The sequence below is a fragment of the Equus asinus genome, chromosome 1 (genome assembly GCF_041296235.1).
Source record: "Equus asinus isolate D_3611 breed Donkey chromosome 1, EquAss-T2T_v2, whole genome shotgun sequence".
Lineage (NCBI taxonomy): Eukaryota > Metazoa > Chordata > Mammalia > Perissodactyla > Equidae > Equus > Equus asinus.
In genome coordinates this window covers 159,835,741-159,855,352 of record NC_091790.1, presented here as the reverse complement: position 1 = coordinate 159,855,352, position 19,612 = coordinate 159,835,741, and the positions used below count along the sequence as shown (strand labels likewise).

Sequence of the window (19,612 nt, the reverse complement as noted above, 5' to 3'; positions counted from 1 at the left end):
CCTATCACCATGAATTCTCATCTATTTGACTATTTCCCACCCATTGTCATTCTTTTTTCTTGGGCCCTTTCATATCTTAAATAAAAATAATTCTCTTGTATCCTACTTTAAAGACAGACTTTCAGGCGTGGGCATGGAGGAAAGCAGGTAATCACATAAAAAAATACAGCTTATCAGACTATAATTTGTGATTTTTCAGACTATAACAAATGATTTTCTGCTGCTCAGCTAGTCCGGTTATTATCTCTGTTAGAAGGAAACTAGCCTATGCTGGTGCCTCTGGGTTCTACTTCCACGAACACAGAAATTGAATACAAACCTAGTTGATGTTATCTTCAGAATCTTGAGAGGGAAAAATTAATTTCAGATGGAATAATCTATGAAAAGTTAAAAACTCAGTCCTATAAAGTCTTTCCAGAAAATGTAATAAGATAAGCAAAAATTTCTGATATATTCTTAGATCTAAAAATAAAAAAGAAATTTCAATGGAAGGGCAGATGGTTATGTGGAAACAGAGATGAAAATGATGGGCTGTGTTTTGTAATTATGGGTCCCCAATGCTTTCGGCTCAACGTAGTCATTTTCTTACCTAATTAGGTGTAGACTATCCAGCTTTAGCACAGAGAAGAGACTGCCTCACCCTCTTATAGATGTTGTAATGTGCCACATTTCTAAGCTTAGTTTGCCCACACTAAAGATGATGCCTGTGTCACTTAAGGACAACTGGACCCATGTATGGGAGATAGGGTGAGAGAAGGCTTCTTGTAAAAGAAGAAACGTGAGGAAGAGTTAGCCAAAGATAGAGAAATAATTGTGGACATTCCACTGACTATCACAGTAGGGCTCATGCGCTCCTTAAGCCGTGAGAGAGGCTACATGGAATCCTTTATTTGTCTCGAATCACCTCCAGCACCTACTAACTGCTTTTCAGCAGGCTGTGGCTGCTAATGAGTGTGATGAGAACCAACGGGGCCATCTCTGAGAATCACAGAGTTCTAGATCTAAGGAGAATTGCAGAACACACATCTAGAGAACCCTGTCCCTTCTCTTCCCACTGTCAATGCCTCTTGAAGCCAACATTTATATGTGGGGGGCCCAGGTGGAATGGCTTTGTGAATGCCACTCTTAATGCCTCCCTTGGAGATGACAAAGGAAGCACAGCTGTTATAAGACAGAAGCATTTTAGCCAAGTGTGCCTTTGCAATTCGTATCAGCAAATATGTGAGCATCTGGTATAGACCAGATACTACAGTCAGCATTATGTGCAGGCTTTGAGGATGAGTGGAGAGGAAGGGAGAAGAGAAGGCAACCAGCATACTGAGTGCCTGTCATGTGCCAGGAACAATATTATATTGAATCTTCATGAGAACTCAGAAAAAACAGCTTTGTATCATTATCATTCTCATTTCTCAGATGAGAAAACAAGTGCAGAGAAGTTAAATATTTGTCCCATGGTGTCCAGCTAAAATGTATCCTTTTGAATCCAAAGCCCTGGTTTGTTTTTCTTATGCCTCAGGTCCTTTGCACTTGCTATTCCCTCCATCTGGATTGCTCTTTCCCAAGACATCCATATGACTCCCTCTCTCCCTTCATTCAGGTCTTCCCTGGCTTGCCTGACTTGCGAGGTGACTTGATCTGGTCTGTTTCCAAATAATGATAATAAGGATAAGACTATTCAGAATAATAGAAGCTGCCATTTTCTGGGCACCTACTATGTGCTACACACCTTATGTGCATCTTCTCATTTAATCTTTCCAACAAACTTTCAAGGTAACTGTTATTCCCCCCTACCTACCCACCCGTAAAGCAGTGGAGATGCTAAGCTTTGAAGAAGCTGAAGGTCACACAGATAATATGATGAAATCAAGATTTAAAGCCTGATTTTCTGATCCCAAAGTCTGTATTTTTCAGCCTCAGCCAGTGGTTCCCTGAAGTAGATGGTTAGGAGATCCCATGTGGGGCTGCTTGTGTTAGAATCTCCGAGGAGCCACAATAAAATACAGATTCCCAGACTCTGTGTTCCCTAGCCATGCTCACTCTGCCAGTCTGGTGAGGGGCCCCGAAATCTGTTTTTTTAAAGCTCTTCAAGAGATTCCAATGCACAGCCAGGAGTGATGGCCACTGCCCTTCACCTCGCTGAAGGAAGGATCAGAGTGGGAACCTTGGAGGCAGGGAAGCGAGAGAGAGTAGTATTTTAGTTGTACATAAACGAGATGGTGAAAGTGTGAGTTGAGGTGACACTGGTGGGAGTGCAGATGAGAAGGTGGGTGACTGCAGAGAAGGACTGACCAGCTTGATTACAAATTGAATAGAGAGAAGGACGTTGAATGACTGAGAGATCCAGACGCCATTAACAATCACGGAGGATACCGGCGAAGGAACATTTCTGGACAGTTCCTCTCCCTTGTCCACAGGCTAAAGCGCAGAGCTGTGTCCTCTAGGGACCCTCTGAGCTTTAGTAAAGAGAAATGTAGTACTTCACCAGCCTCATAACTGGGAACAGTCTGAGCCAGGGGTGATTTTGAGGGGATGCCTGCAAACCCCTCAAGCCAGGAACACCTCTCCTTCCTGGTCCTTGGGCAGCACACATCATTAATTGACTATTTCTCAGTGAGCAGGTCTCAGATCCGCAAGACCTGCTCAGTACTTTTCCAAACAACAGAAGTTGGCAAATGGGCACAGAAGCCATTTGGGTTATGTGTCTGTCTATAAAGATAATGAGACGGTAACCAACTGCAATGATAGCCATATGAAAAATGGGGCCCTAAATCCTATCTTAGCTTCGAGAGAGGGCCCCAGTCCCTCATTGTCATGGTTAGCCATAACAAAACAAACATCTGTAAAAAAAAATCTCAGAGGTACATTTAATATAACTGGAACATGTCATATTATCTGAAAGTGTCACTTCTTGAATTTTCCTTGTTCAACAAACACATTTCACAAGCAAAATGCAATGATGTATTTCACTTCTTGGGTGGTTCTGTGGGCTAAGAGGCGATATGATGGACTCTGCTTGTACAGCAATGTTCCAAATATGTTCCAGGCACTCCCCAGCCCTGGGACCTCTACAGCGTACGAAAGAACTCGTAGCACTGGAATAAGCTGTTTGACGGGGGTTGGGGTGGGGGGTCATCACTCACTGAGAGGATGTTTTCCTTTCTCTTCAATAAGAAAACTCGACTCACCCTCCTCTGGTAACAGAATCAACCTACTCCTTATGGACACCGAGCGAAAGCCTGCGGCCTGGGTGATGCTGAAGCCCAATCCAGACTCATCAGCTCATAAGAGACCCTGCAGGGATGGCCTCTAACAGCCACTTGCTTCTAAAGAGGGCACGTGGACCCAGGAGCCAAACCTCACCACTTCGTTGTGACATTGTGCTAGTACCACCCTGCTCAGTGCCCATGTCTTCCCAGTTTTCATAGAAAAAAACTCATAAGCATGAGTAAGAAATAGTAGGTGCTTTAGATGTCTTCTTGGCTCAAGCCCAGCTCTAGCCTGCGTCGCCAACAGAACATTCGTCCAGTCTTAATGGCGAACGACTTCTTCTCTTGTCTAATGGCACTGTGAAAGACCAGAGGATGAAGCTGTGTATCCTTGAACCAGAGGATCTATGACATAAGCGTGCATAAGAAACACCCATGTGATGTGATAAATTACAAATCCCCCTACTTTTTTGATTCAGAAATCTGGAGTAAGGTCCAGGAATTGTTATTATAAATATTCTCCTCAGGTGATTCTGATTCAGGAGGCCTGTGGATCTGGGTTTTGAGGTTCTAAACTCCTCTTTAGAAACACACGCACGAGCTAGGACTGCTTCACCCGCTGCTGGGGAGTCTCCTGGGAGAGCTGTCGGCCGTAGCATCTGCCGCCTAATTGGCATTTGGTCCCTTAAAAAATAAAACCTTTCAGAGTACACCCATGGTGGTTGGCTTTTGAACTTGTCTACTTAGGGCATACAGTTCATCCAGTTCTGGTTTAAAGTTTAGAATGTAACTTTACTTTTTTTTTAAGCGAACTTGAAAATAGCTTTTCTTTCAGAGAACTGAAACCAGAGCTTTCTCAGTGACCTCATCAATGTTTTGGAGTTTGGTCTTGACTATTAAGGACTAGCTGCAGATATACGATATTTTGGGACAAGATTATTCTTTTGGAAACAGCCCAGTAAGTGACAGCATTAGCTTCTGAGAAAGAGAGGGGAGCAGAGAATACAGGAACTTAAGGGACATCGTATGACCTCACAGTTCTTCAACTCAGGACCAAGTGTCATGCATCCTTGTGGCCCACAACTCCAAGCTCACTGTCTGGCTTAAGGCAAAGACTTAATATGCATTTGCTGAATGAATGAATGAATAAATAATGCACTTTACGTAAAATACCGAGAGACCTGATTTCTAAGGTTCCTTACTCTTCTAAATTTTTAAATCAGACATTTGTGGTTGCCTTCCCAGCATCCATTTCCATCTTCCCCATTCCAATAGTACTCCAAATTTTCTAGTCATGTGTATGATATAGGATTGGTCCTCCCACCCCCATCAGAGTTTCAGTGGTGGTCCCTGCTTGCTTTAGGGCAGTTAGCATATCCCAACTCTCTGACCACAGTGACGGAGTCAAAATTGGTGACTCAGGTCAATCTGAGACTCAGTGCTAAGACTTGGCTTGAAGTGTCAGGAAAGTAAACTGTCTCTTTGCCTGTTGCTCTTGAATGAGGAGGCCTTATCCCTGGTGCTGTTGGTAGCTATCTGGGGATCACAAGGGAGGAGTCTACTAACAGCAGAGCCAAACCTAGGAGAGTAGAGCCAAAAAAGGAGGAGAGACACACTGGGTTCTGGTAATGTCATTTGAGTTGCTGGAACAAGTCAGGCCTGAAGACAATGCCCTTAGACTTTTTGCTTAAGTCAATCAATGTGATTGAGCAGATGATTCCGCTACTTGCACCCAAGAGCACTGCAATTAGCATTAAAACTCAGACACAGCTCCTTAAAGTGAATCATTATGAAGTAGACTAATTTTATTTTAGGAATAATGTCATAATTGGGACTAATGCTTCATGATAATATTCTGATATCAAATAAGTCAAAGTTATGAAATAATGAAAGCAAAGGCATACTGCTATACTTCTCTAATAATTGAATATCATGACTTTAAATTTTTAAACCTAATATGGTTTAAATATTTAAACCTAATTTTTAATCCTCTAATATGGCAAAAATATACTGCATCCAGTAAATATAGGAAAGATTTCAAAGTAACAAATAATCACTAAAGTTAAAAAAAAAAGTGTATGATGGAAAGATGTGGATTCCATAAATGATATGCTAACGAATTTACTTCAATATCTAAAATTAATCTCTCAAAAGACGGTTTGTGATCTTTCAAAAAGAAGAGCTTGGTGATTCCTGGGGTTGGGAATGGGTTTGCCAACAGGTTATTTAAAACAAAACAAATTTCGTATTCTGAAATTTGCTGGGCTTTCAGATCAGGAAAATGCTATGATTATAGTGTATTTGGATTTTAAAAGTATCTCATGAAGTCCTGCAAGCCCTCAGTTTCCTTCTCCTATTCATCCTTCAAGATTCCTGTGAAAATTTAATCTCTTCTAGAAAGTCTCCTCTAGTCCCCAGAGGTACAGTAGTAGTATATTATTACTAAAATTCATTTGCATTTTAAGTTAGTTGGTTTACATCTGCCTCTTCACTAGACTGTAAACTGGAGGAAAGAATGGACCACATTTTATTCATTTTTGATTCCTAATACTTATTCTCTGACATTCAGAAGGTATTCATTGTTTGCTGAAAGACCAAATGAGTGGACGACAATCTTGGGATGAACGTGCAATAGCAGGAGCTTGGGAATAATATTGTCAGGTGAGTTTATAAGTGGTCCAACACGCAAACCCAAACAATTCATGGATCCAGGACAACCAAAAGAGAATTCTTTCTCAGTGGTGCTCTGTAGGTCTCTGGTCAATGTGTTTTTGATGCCACAGATGGCCTACTGAAGGCATAGGTCCCTCAGTTTTGGAGTTCCACGTCACTAGAGGCCCTCAAATAGAAACTGGATGACAATTAGTTAGGTGCAATAGAGAGGAATTTCATTTATGCCATTAGGTTTGTAATAAATGACTTCAACCATCCCTTCTGCATCTAAAGTTTTATGATTCTAGAACAAATTTTTTAAAAAACCCCACAACTGGGTTAGACCCCCAAATCAGACTTAAAACCAATTTTACTCTAGGGTAAAATTGATACTGTGAACATATAATTAGCAAGGTGTTTTCTAGCTTCCTTAGGACACAGAAGTACATTTAAGAGATATTGGGTGGCCCAAGGTCTCTTTGCAAAAGGCGAAATGAATTTGAGCCAATGCCATTGTTTTGCTTCAGTAAAGCTCTCTGCGGTGGCATTCACTCAACAAATATTTATTGGGTAGTTAATGTATGCAAGGCTGTGTGCAAGGCAGTGTGTAAGGAATAGTAAGTCATGGAACACCCAGCACCTCTCACTACAGATATTTTGTTGATTTACTGTCAGAGCACTTCACACTCCATTAGGAAACAAACAAACAAAAACATCCAATTACTAAGTCATTAGTACTGCCTTTTAAAACAGAAGATCAGAATGCAGAACATTAGAGTGGAAGAGCCCTTAGAGACCCAGCACCGTCCCTTTATTTCACAGATGGAAGAACAGACTCCTGTAATGAAGAATGAGGTACCTCTACATATGCTGACATGGAAAGATAGAAACGATATTTGTGAAGTGACATGAGCAAGTTGAAGGTCACCAAGTGCAGCATAAACCTATTTTTACAAAAGGAAATAACAACAACATAATGCCTTAATATAAGGCATGTGTATTTTAAACACGTAGAAGGATATGCCTCCCAAAATTGACAGGGGTCAGCTACTAGGGAGCAGGAAAGAGGCATGGAATACAGAGTGGGGGCTAGTTTGTGGATTACGGGAAATTTTTACTCTCAGCTTTACGTATTCCGGTAGTTTATTTTTTAATGTAGCTTTGTATTGCTTTTGTAACAAACATATATATCCATAGGCATATGTATATACATGTGTGTGTCTCTGTGTGCATGTGTATACTTATTTATGTATTTATGTACAAAATTTTAAATAGAAAGAAAAAAGTCTTGGAGACTTGCAGGCTGTGGGTCAGACTTGCTTCTGGGTTCCACTCTGAATGCCGCTCCAACGCTTTTTGTAAAACCTTTGCCAAGTTACTGAACCTCCCTGAGCTGTGGTTTCCTTGTATGCGAGATGGAGATAACAACGGTACCCGTTGCTTAGGACTGTGGTGAGAATTTGAGAGTTCAAGCGCACAGTTGGCACAGTAGCTGGCCCACAGCAGGTCTCAATGGGCATAGAAACAAGGGCAAGATCAATAACAATAGCAAGAATTATTCTTATTGTTGCTGCCTAGAAGTAGAGCCTGAACAAGAACTGTGTCCCTCAGCTCTGAGCCCAGTGGGCTTCCATCCTACCACACTCCTCCCCACTCTAACAGGAGAATTACTTAGTCAGGCAGATGACACTGAGGAAAGAGACAATAAGCTTGAGGTGATGACAACTGCCTGCCTTCCTGAGGGGAGTTGAACTGGTGGCTGATGATCAGATAATGATGTCTGTTTCTAAGGAGTTGCCCTTAGTGATCAAACATAATTCTGTGCTATAGTTTTGCTAATTTTTTTTGTGGTAAATCTCATATGATGTTACAGCTTTAGGATGATTGGCCAAGAACAGAACTCATGGAAGTCAACAAATTTACCCTTGCTGACCAACTGTGGAAGGAAGGAAGGGAAGGCAGGAAGGAAGGAAGAGAAAGAAAGAAAGCTCTCAATTGAAAGGTAGAGAGTCAGAGTGTACATTTCCTTTTTTCTAAGCATTTCTGAAGTGGGTCACAGGCAGCCAGCTCTCGAGGGTCCCAGCCAGGGGAGAGTGCTTTTCTAGTCCCCTCTGACCAACATCTCTTGTGAGTGGAAAAAGGATTTGGGTGATCAGTGCTGCGATGTGGGACCGCTTATGTGCACTAAATCAATGGCAAGAATTGTTCAAAAGGCAAGCCTGCTGGAGACTTCTGAGGACATTATCATTTCAGATACTCACAGTACGATTTCCATATCGGAGGCTGGTATTCTTCGGCATCTAGAATAAAAAGAAAGAAATCAATCCGTCAGCCTGCACGTCAAACTGTCAACATGCGTCTTCTCTGGAGGAAAAACAGTCTGTCAGCAGTACTTGGTTTCTGGCCTCAGGGGGCCTCTCCACTCATTTATGGGACAGTTCCAGGCACGAGGGAGGAAATGTGCATGGCAACCCTGTGGACCCAACACCACTGTCTTCAGATCTCTTACATGACAGAATCAATTGCTTAGCCATTTTCATAGAGCCCAGTAAATCAAAAAAGATTTTTAAAGCAATTAACTTGATTGTCCCCTCCAGCAATCCTTTCAAACAGTATTTACTTAACTTGGCATAATAAACATATAATTTATCTCACAGTTTCCAATCAGACCTTTAGCCTATTTATTAAGACTTGAGGGCAAGACGCCGAGTGGCAAGTATGTAATATTAAATCTGGGAAGTTGTGCAACTCGACCAACTGAACTCCTAAAATACTAGGTCTGACAGCAGAGACACTGATGATTCAATTGGAATCACATTATCTCCTTGAATTTACTGCAGTGTGTGACTTTGGAAATTTCCAGAAAACCACTCAGCAATCAGAAGTGTCAGAGTGAAAGAGTTACAACAAAATGGAGAGGACAAAATTGTTATTCATCAAGCTAGAAAACAGACAATGGGAGGAACTCTGCTTGTTCAGTCAACTCAACAAGCCTCGCGCTGACAGCTGAATTTATAATTCTGGCAGAGCGATGAGAGTCTTCCTGAGCTGGTAGCTGAGGCCTGGGTAAAATGTACTCCAGCTCGAACAGCCGGAGGGGGAAACACTTTTCCCAAATCACAGAGGGTTGAGCTGTGGGCACCTTAACAGCTCTCTAATTCAGCTCCTTCAGATGAGGAGACTCTGCTTTTTGTTGTCTGCACTCCACGCCATCACAGAGCTGTCCTTACCCTGTCCTTGTCCCTGCGCGGTCACATCCTACTTTCATGCAAGGGAATAGAACTTTTCTAGCCTCATCCAGTAAGATAATTTGAGAATTTTTCCCCTCCTGAAAAACAAATATGCTACTTATAAATATGAACTAACATGAGTAGTGAACTTCCCCAAATCCTACTCAATTACACAAGGGTAGCTTAAAATAGATTCTTTCACAATTAATATCTTGCTCTCTGGGGCCCTACTAGCCCAGAGGCCACTAAATGCCTCCAAAGGTAATTTCACACAAATAAATTTATATCGTTAGGCCTGGGTAGTCAGGTCCCTACCTATGGATAATGAGCTACATAGGCACACACACAAATACAGTGCTTTAATAACGGTTTATGTTGTTATTCCAACTTAGTTTGCCGAATAAAAGTGAAACTCAATACTTTTGTCGAAGTAAGAGAATAGTATCTTGTAATAGTGAGCTTTTAACCTAAACGTGCAATTAATTTCATCCTTTATATGATACAAACCAATTTTAGTGGGTTAACATGAGTGTTTATAAAGAGCATTCAAATAAAATAAATCAAGTTGCCAAGTTTACAATAAAATTCCAGAACCACCCATACAATGCCACCTCACCAGAAAAGCCGGGTCCTGTATGTTAAATGTTGATGACATCTTCTAAAATTTTTTTTCAAAGATAAAGATCAACACGCACACACACACACAAACACACACACGACAGACTGCATGGAAATGCAGATCCCCGAGATGTCATCTCTACAAAGTTGTAATGTATTGTGATTTTGGATGAGATTTATGCTATGAGGTCAGCACAACTCCCAGACCAAGAAGTGCTCTAGATGTTCAGCACAACTTTCTGCAGAGTGCAATTTTCCACGTGCTGAGGAAAGGTACCCCCCGCAAAAAAGACGTCATCTCTTTTATGCAGGTTTTTAAGTATAGCTGAGACGCTCACCTTGAATCTCCTAAGGTCTTCTTACCTAAAGTTAGAAATTTAGATTAGATAACCCCTCACTGTCTGTTATGTCTTCTTGATCTGTGAAAAACCTAGAATTCTGTTTCCTCTGAAACACTAGCTCTTAGCATTTTAACTTTCGTCCAGGCTGCCCTGCCTGCTGCAGGAACAATTTATCCCTTTCCAGTTGTCCCTTGTTGACAATATAACATAGAGGTAAAGAAAGTTGCCTAGAGAGACTGGAGATCTTAATGCTCCCTTGCTTAAAACCCTCTAAAGTCTTCCCTTCGCATTTGGATTAAAGTGCAAACATCCTACTACGGCCTACAAGGCCCCATGTCATCTGGTCCCTGCCACCTCTTGACTCCATTGCAGACACTTTTCCCTTTTTAACTTATCATCCAACCACACTGGCCTTCACTCTGTTCCTAGAACAAGCCATGTTCTTCCCAGCCCCCGGCCTGTGCCCTTGTGGACTCTCCATGTACAATGCTCTCCAACAGGTCTTGGCATGGCTGACTTGCTCCATCACGTAGGGCTCAGCTCAAATGTCACCTCCCAGGGGCCTTCCCTGCCAATCTTGTGTGAAGTGGTCTTCCCCAACCCCAGTCACTCTCCTCCACAGTGCTTATTACCATCTGAAATTATTTATTGATTGGTTGGCTTGCTATTACTGGTCTCATCCTACTATAAGCCAAACTCCATATAAACAGGAATTGCTTCATTCACGTCTGCCTCACCAGCCCTTAGAAGGGTGCCTGGCATATAACAAACATTCAAAAGACATGTGTTAAATAAATGAATGGACTCTCAGGGTTCAAGTATCACCTCTGACAATTACTGGCTGAATAACTCGAAGTAGGTTACTTAATTTCTTTTAAGGGCCTCCCAATACTCATCTTTATAAAACAGAAAAAATAAAAGCACCTATCCCATGACTTGTCTCCTAGGGTTACTGTGAGAATTAAATGAGATAATATATATAAAATTCTTGAGAAAGCACCTGGCAAAAAGCAAATTCTCCATGAAGCCCCACTTATGTTGTTAGTGCGCTGTGGTCAGTGTTCATCACTCTTTTCTGGCTCTTCCCAGGTGAGCTCATGTTCTTGTCCTCTCTCCCTTGACCACAGCCAATGACTGTCTCTATTCTTGCCCCCAGATCTGGAGCCTGTAATTAAGTTCCAGTGCTGTTGTCACGGAATATTTTTCCTTCTCATAAAAGAATTCAAAGCGAGAGGCCATTTGTCATGCTTCAGTGGAACAACTATAATTACCTTGGTCTTAGAGACACGTTTCACAAACCACTAAAGTGCACTGTTAGGAGGCCTCGGCCAAGCGACACGGCACGAAATACTTTTAATATGTCGAAACAAATCTTCAGCAGCCTTCAACACCGCCCTACCAACATGCACCTTTGCCCCCACTGCATACAATATTTTTCAAAGATCTACTTCAGTCTTGGATAGCCTGACATTTTTTTTTTCTAACCTGGATTAGGTTTTCTAGGTCATTTAGTTCATCTTCCTCATTTGCCAAATGAGGAAAATGAAATGCAGAACGATTAAGTGGCTTCTCAAGGTCATCAAACAAGTGAGAGGCAGAGGTGGCATTAGAGCAGAGAGCTCTGCCTTCCAGGCCTCTGACACATCAGTCACCCTCGGCAGGCAGTCCCCCCTAATGTACAGAGACTGAAATCCGGAAAAAAAGGATTGTGTAACAGATTTGTTACTTCAATTCTCGTGCAATTCTTCAAGCTTTTTCAAAGCTTGAAGGGAAAAATAAAACAGAAAAGAAAGAAAACTAGCAGTATGAAAATCGTCCTCAAGTCAAATGGTGGGACAGTATTCCACCTATGCGCATCCCTCCATCCAATAGCTAAGTCCAGGAGGGGCAAGTTACCGAAGTACCAACACCACGAGGCATAACGCTTTTGGAAAGTGTATTCCTTTGTTAAATATTTTAGAGAGACGGGTATAACGCAGAAGGGAAGGAGACGAAGAGAACACAAGCAGCTCCACGTTCTAAGACAAAACTGGCACTGAACCCAGGAGACAGTTACACATTTTTTGAAAGGAACCATAAATTATAAGGGTCAATGAGGCTTAGAAAATATATTCCTTAAAAACATTGACTAATATGTATCCAAACTTTAAAACATGTGTAAATCCTTCGACTCAGCAATTCTATTCATGGGAATTCAGCCTAAGGTAGCAATTGTACACCCACAAAGATGGATATATGAACAAGGTGTTCGTCGCTGCTTTGCATATCATAGTGAATGGAACAGCCCAGAAAGAAGAGAGTGATTGAATAAATTATCATATACGATAGCCATGAAAACGATGGTGTGGGTCAGAGCTTTGTGGTCAAGAGTGTGGCCTCTGGAGCTTGACTGTTTACATTCAAAACCTAGCTCTGTCACTAAGTAGCTGTGTGACCTTAGGCAAGTTATCTCACCTCTCTGTGCCTCAGGTTTTTAATCTATAAAATGAGAGCAATAATACTACCCAACATGTAGCATTTTGTGAGGATAGGATGGGTTAATATGTATAAAATACATAGTCTGCTGCCTGGCATGTAGTAAACTCTTTTATCTGCTGTTATTATTATCTGTCTTTAATGATATAGAAAAACATCCATGCTACATTAAGTATTAGACAACTTGTGTTACAAAACAATTTATTAAATATGATCCCATTTTGGGGGGACATTTACTTACTTTTTTAATATGATCCCATTTTTAAGAAAAGATAAACATTTATATACATAGAAATTATCCATAAGACTATAAAAACCCAATTATTAACAGTTGCTATAGACGATAGTGAAAATAGAGGTGACTTCTATTTTTCTGTTCTTTTGCGTACCTGCATTTTCTAATTTTATGTTCACTTTGCTTGCACAAAAATTAAAATGAATGGGAAACTAATTAATGGAAGTGCTAGGTGTTTTCTTTTCTTTTTTTTTTGAGGAAGATTGGCCCTGAGGTAACATCCACCATCAATCCTCCTCTTTTTGCTGAGGAAGACTGGCCCTGAGCTAAGATCTGTGCCTATCTTCCTCTACTTTAAATGTGAGATGATTGCCACAGCATGGCCTGATAACCAGTGCTAGGTCCATGCCCGGGATCGAGGTCAGGGAACCCCCCGGGTCACCAAAGCAGAGTGTGCAAACTTAACCACTGTGCCACCAGGCCAGCCCTAACTAGGTATTTTCTTTGTTTTTTTAACATGCTGTCTAAATAAATCACCACCTTGAAACTGAAGTATAAGTAAAAAGACTCAACAAAAATCATTCTTATAATAACACACGCAGCGCGTACAGTGTTAGTGCAGGAAGAGCTGTAGACAAAAGAAGAGACCACGGCTTCTGTAGCAAAAGGCTGTGCCCAACCCCCTTGGTCCTCCTTTAAAAATTCTGTGAAATAAATGTTCATGAGCAATTCTAAGCAGGCTGGGAAGCAGGGATCTCCTTTCAGGAAAGAGGGGGAAAAAAGATATAGAGGCTTAGAAGATGATCAGAACCTTACAAAAACAGGTAATAAGACCACTCCAGTGAAATAGCCCACAAAGAATCTGAACATTCTATACAGAAGAAAAGCTGGTTCAGGGGGCCTGGAGGTGCAGGCTAAAACTTGGAAGCGATCTTGAGAAAACCTTCTGTGCTACAGTAACTGAACCCTGACAAGGCAGGCTGCCGTTCTGAACTGGGGGGAGGATAAAGAATTCTGGGATCACCACGTGGAAAGCTCTTCAATGTCTGAGACCCAAGGAGGCGACAACAGGAGCAAGAGAGCACATGTCACAAAAAGCCATCTTTTAGATCAAGAACATGACAAAAATAATGTAATATCTCTATTCTTTTACTAAACTTAAAAAGAATACACATTTATTGTTAAAAACCAGAAAAAGTCCAACAATTTAAAAATGTCTCTTAGAAAGTGCCCAGGCTCAGAGAAAAGCAGCATTATTAGATTTATGTGAATCTTTCCAGATTTTGTCCTGTAAATGTCTAGAATAAAAATTTGTAAAAATGGTCTCATATCATATATACTGCCCTGCAATTTGCTCTTGAACTTAATGATATTTCTTAGGCATCTTTCCACGTCAGTACACACAGATCTGTTTTATTATTTTTTTAACCGTCTTTCACTGTATAATACCAAAAATGTATTTAACTCGTTTATGTAATAGTTTCCAACTGACGAACATTTAGGTTATTTTCAATTTTTCGCTACTATAAACAATGCTGCAAAGATATGTTACATGTGTAATATAGATTGTGGGAAGTTGAACTGCTGGGGGAAGGGTTTGTGTATTTTTTACTTTAAATGCAATTGTTAAAAGGGCCTTCAAAACATTGTATCAATTGGAACTCTCCACAATGTGTGAAAGAGTGCCTGTTTCCCCACCCCCTCACCAACACTGGCTATCATCACTGCACATTTTAATTTTTTGATGCCTTTAAGACTCACTTAGAAAATATACAGATGAAATAGGTATGCATTTGCAGGGAAACAAACAGAGCTTGGAACCTTCTGGGAGTGAACCTGTGGAAACATATGGTCATGGAGGGAAGGGAAAACACACTGCTCCCACATGTTCTGGTGGCTGCAGCTGGAAGGCTATATTTTTCCACGCATTTGCAGCTCCAGAAACATGTTGACTGGATGGCACCACCTGAGGAGCAAGTGTAAAGGAATTTGGGGACTGATTAATGAAGAAAAATTAGAGACCGCCATGTGCTACGCTTGGGTAAGTGACAACTAAAGAGGAAATACCCGTAAACATCAAGGAGAGCCAGATTCCCTCCCTTGGCTCGGTGGAGTATGACTAGACTAACAGAAAAACACACGCAGGGGCTTTGGAAAATGAGAAGAGTGAAAGATTCACCAATTTAGAGAATGATCCACCATGGAAGTCGGAGATGACTCATCCTTAAGAATATTTCAAACAAAGCTGCATATATTGCATCAGGGGGATCACTTGAGAAATAGGGGGTGGAAGACTGGATTCCTCCCTCTGCCATCCCCTCTCCCAGAAGAGCAAGGCTCTGCTGTTACTTTTGATTTATCCGTGCACACATTTGCAAATGGGCTGCAGTTTGTGGACTTTTTCCAGGGAAGTTGGGTGAAAACAGGTTTTTCAATCGGGTGTAGGCTAGCCTCACAATGAGATGACAGTTCAGAATGTGTTGGGTGATTAGCTTAAAGGGCCCAGAATGGGTTGGGATCCAAATGAAAGTGAACAAGGACAGCACTAGTATGTTATGTTTGTGCACACATGGCAACACGGCCTCAACACACCCACGATGCCCAAGCTTGGGTCTTCAGAAGGATGTGAGGGGCGAGAGCATGCAGCCGTGGCTGTGGTCTTGTTAGGCCATTCCAGCCGAACGGTGCCGCCCCTGAGCAGGGAGATGATCCTAACTGCCAAAAAACGTTGAAACGTGAAGGCTGTCACAGAGCTTTTCTGCAGTCACGCTGGCTAAGGAATTCAGAAATGTGCTGTAGTGCTTGTCACCTGTACAGGTCCCCTGCATCCCCCTGAGAAATTAGGCATCCATGCATTGTCTTCGTAAGGAATGAAGGCCTGGGGTGCATCTGACTGTGGATCTTGTATCAAGGACTTTGGTAACTGATTTAATCCAAGTTGCAGAGACTAGTTAATAAGACAATTTCCAGAAACTACTGCTGGGCCCTCAGGCTGGGCCCCAAGGTGAAGGCTAATTTGAGATTTTCTGAAGACGATGAAGCCACTGAGGGCCTTGAGCTGGGGTCTGTGGTCACTAGAGGGCACTGGGGCCACACAGAGTTTCTGTTCTGGGCCACTAACTGCAGAGGTATGATGAGATTCTTCCGTTCAACAGGTATTTACTGAATAAATACCATGAGCCAGGCCCCGGGCGCGCCTCAGTGAGCAAGGCAGGAAGGCTCATGAAGCTCTGCGTGATCTGGCCCCTGGCCACCTCTCCCTCCTCATCTCATGTCTCCCCTCGGGCCCCCTATGCCTCAACCACTCTCGCCTTTCTTTTGATCCTTGAACACATCAAGATCATCCCGTTCTTAGAGATCTTACACAGTCTCTTCCCTCTGATTTCCACATGGCCAGCTTCTCTATCATCTGGATCTCAGCTTAAGTGTTCTGGCTCCTCAGAGACGTCTTCCTGGACCATCTAATCTAACGCTGTCTCCCAGATACCCTCTTTATCTCTTTGCAGAGCCTTTTTGCTATCTGAATTATTTTACTATGTGCATATATATTTCTTTGTTTATATTTTGTCTCCCCAGGCCAGACAGATAGCTCTATGAGAGCAAGCACCTCATTTATCTTGTTCTCTGATGTCTGGGTCACCATTAGCCTATTGAGTACATTTTCTGAGTTAGAAAAAGGCATCCCTTTCAGACAGGTGCACGGGTTGGCAATTGGATAGCGCCTGTGTGTGAGAAAGATGCTTTGTCTGGGACACATGGCCTGGAGCCAGAGCACATGGCCTGGTGAAGGGAGTCCAGGATTGGTGTAGCCCCTACTCTTCCCCTCGGTTGGGCACAAACAGGACAACTGAAATGGTCCTGACTGGTGTATCTCAGGATATAGTAGGTGCTCAATAAAGAGTGGGTAAGCGAAAGACATTGTTCCCTGACTCAAAACTTGCACTCTGTTGGGGGATACAAACAAATAAGGAGGCAATTGTATAGTAAGAGGATGTTTAAGAGGAATGTCTATGGCAGAACTTTCCAATCTTTGGAAGGCTAGGTGGGGCTAGGGCAGTTTGGCACTTCTCCATGCCTTGGCCAGTTACTTCTGGCCTTGAGCAGCCTTGTCCAGGGTTCCTTCAAGGGTTGTCCCAGAGAAGTAGAGTCTACCAACAAGGCCTAGGGTCCCCACCGACTGAGAGATGCATTAGTAACTTCTGGTACCATAGCACAGTTAGCCTAGTCAAAGAGGTACTCTGTCACCCAGACATCTACTACAGCAGCCAATGGCAAGGAGTACCTTTATGGACAAGTGTGCCCATGGAGCATGACTTGCAGACCAAGGTGTGGCCTGTCAGGACCAGAGGCAAGACAAACATGGCATTGAGAGCTAGAAGTGGTTCAGCCTGCTGGCTGAAACCGAGAGAGTACGGTGTGTGTGTGTGTGTGTGTGTGTGAAGGTCTCAGAGTGGCTAGGAACTAAATTAGAGAGGAAAGCAGGGGCCAGATAATTAAGGGCTTTTAAAACCATGCTAAGGGCTTACCTTTGTTCTAGAAGGGAGGGGAAATGTAAGCAAGGAGGACACAGCACCCAGTTCTTATTTTTGAAAGATCACTCCAGTTGCAGTGTGAAACTAGATTGGAGGGAGAGAAGCAAGGAGGGAGGGAAGATGGGGAGGGATGAGACCATTCAGGGAGCTGGGCAGTAACCCGGGCAGGTGACGCTAGTGTGAACTTGAATGGTGGCAGTGGAGATGGAGAAAATGGGATGGATTTGGAAGATGCTGAGATGATAGAATCTACATGAGTTGGTGATAAATTGGATAAGAACAGAGAAGCAGAGGAGGGCAAATGACTTCTGGCTTGGGCAAAATAAGGCGAGTTGTTTTTGGCATAAGCAACTTGATGGAGAATGATGCCACTCACAGAAATAGGGCAGACCAGAGGAGAAGCAGGTTTGGCAGACGGTGATATGCTCGGCTTTTCCCTGTTGGAAAGAGATGTCTATGGGACAGCCAAGTGAACATACCTAAGAGGCTTGGAGTTTAGAAGAGAGATCTGGGCTGGAGATCTAGAAATGGAAGCCCCAACATACAGACTGCCACTGTAGCCACTACAGTAGATGACATGGCCAGAGTAAGAGAAGAAGGCCTTTGACAGAACCCCCAAGGAGCACCAACATTTAAGGGATGAGAAGAGGAGGAGAATGAGCAGAGACCAGAGAGATAAAAGAGAAACCATGAGATGGGGTGACATGAAAGGCAAGGCAAGAGATACTTAGAAAGAGAGAAGTGGTCAACAGTATCAGAAGCTGTTCCAGTGAGATAAACATGAGGAGGACCCATCGCTTCAGCAACAAGGGCGTTTTTGATGACTTTGCAATGGAAAGTGGGTAGAAGCCACAGTAAAGTGAGATGAAGGGTGAATGGAAGTTGTTAAAAGAGAACTGGTGAGTGTAAACAACTCTTTTGGGAGGTATGGCAGGGCCATGGAGATGAACATCTCTTTCCAATAAAGGGGGACGAGGGCAGAGGGAAATAAAAGAAGACATAGGGGCTCTAATTGGGATGTCACTGTCATTACCTCTTGCCAAACCACTTGCATCATCCCTAGTCTCCCTCTTCCCTACTTCCTGGTCCTAAGTTTCTACAAAATGTGGGTTCCTCCCAGCATGATGGAGCTGCTTTCCTGGTGGATAATTTCTTCCTTTATCATCCTCACACTTTCTCCTTTGCTATTTCTTTAGAGACAACCCCACACCCACTACTTCCATTCAGCTGAGAGGCCTGTCTCTCCTCCTCCCTGCCCCCTACCCGCCACAGTCTCCCTTCCAGCATTTGCCTGCCTCTTTACAAATTCTTTTCATCAGACGAATGTCTTCCTGGCTTTCCTCCAGAAGCCCTTTTGGGCATTCATTTATTCATCCAGCAAATATTTACCTAGAGCTTACAGCCTACTTGGCACAAAATATTGCACTAGACACTGGAGTAGATACAAAGGCAAGATGCAGAATCGAACCATGAGGAATCAGTTAGGAGATGAAATAAAGACATCAACTCATTCATTCATTCAGTAAGCACTATCTGACTGCCTGTTGGGCATCTGGCTCCTGGGCCACGCACATGTAACCACAGCACGAGATAGAAAGTGGCACATTATATAGCAAGGTTAGACCAAACAGTGCTGTTGGGATGGAGAGGAAAGACAGATTATTTCACTCAGCTATTTCTTGGTAATTATTCTCTTATTCATCTCCTTCCTAAAACAGGAGATGTCTTCTTTTTTAGAGATGACAATTTGGGTGTACCTCCAGCCAGTGCTCTACTCCTGCCATTTAGAAAAGCCACTTTCTTCTATTACAATAATACCTTTCTGTGTGTCTTGAGGTTACTGTGGACATTTGGGTCTCTTCAGATATATAGTGCTTGGGGCAGTGATAGACTAAATTCTCATGAAAGCACCTCATAAATCACGGCCCTGTCAATGCTACTGGCAAGGAAAGATTTTGTTGGCCATATTATATTCAGAGTTAAATAGAGGAAGCCCTAGTGCAGAGATAGAAAGGGAAATGAGGTCTTCTACCAAAAATGGAAAGGAATCTTTAAGTGCCTAGTACATTCTAGATTCTGGGGTGGGCTCCTATATACATTATCTCTAATCTTATAGTTTTCCAGAGTCATGTCTCCACCCATCCACCCATTTACCCAGCCAGCCAGCCAGACATCCACTCATTCACCCATCCACCCATCCACCCACCCATCCATCTACCCATCCACCCATCCATCCATCCACTCATCCCTTCAACAAGTACTTATGTGCCAGGCACTGTGCTACTTGATAAAGATATAGCCATGAGCAAGGCAAATTCAGTCC

General features: G+C 42.6%; 1 protein-coding gene across 2 annotated transcripts in view; it reads right to left on the bottom strand.

Annotated features, from left to right (window-relative positions):
* CHN2 (chimerin 2) overlaps positions 1-19,612 on the bottom strand; it is a 287,694-nt gene that overhangs the window by 134,693 nt on the left and 133,389 nt on the right. For both annotated transcript variants that reach the window (XM_014841045.3, XM_070511247.1), the window contains one exon: positions 8,120-8,158. In XM_014841045.3, the coding sequence (XP_014696531.1) occupies positions 8,120-8,158 (39 nt within the window). The remainder of the gene's footprint in view (positions 1-8,119; positions 8,159-19,612) is intronic.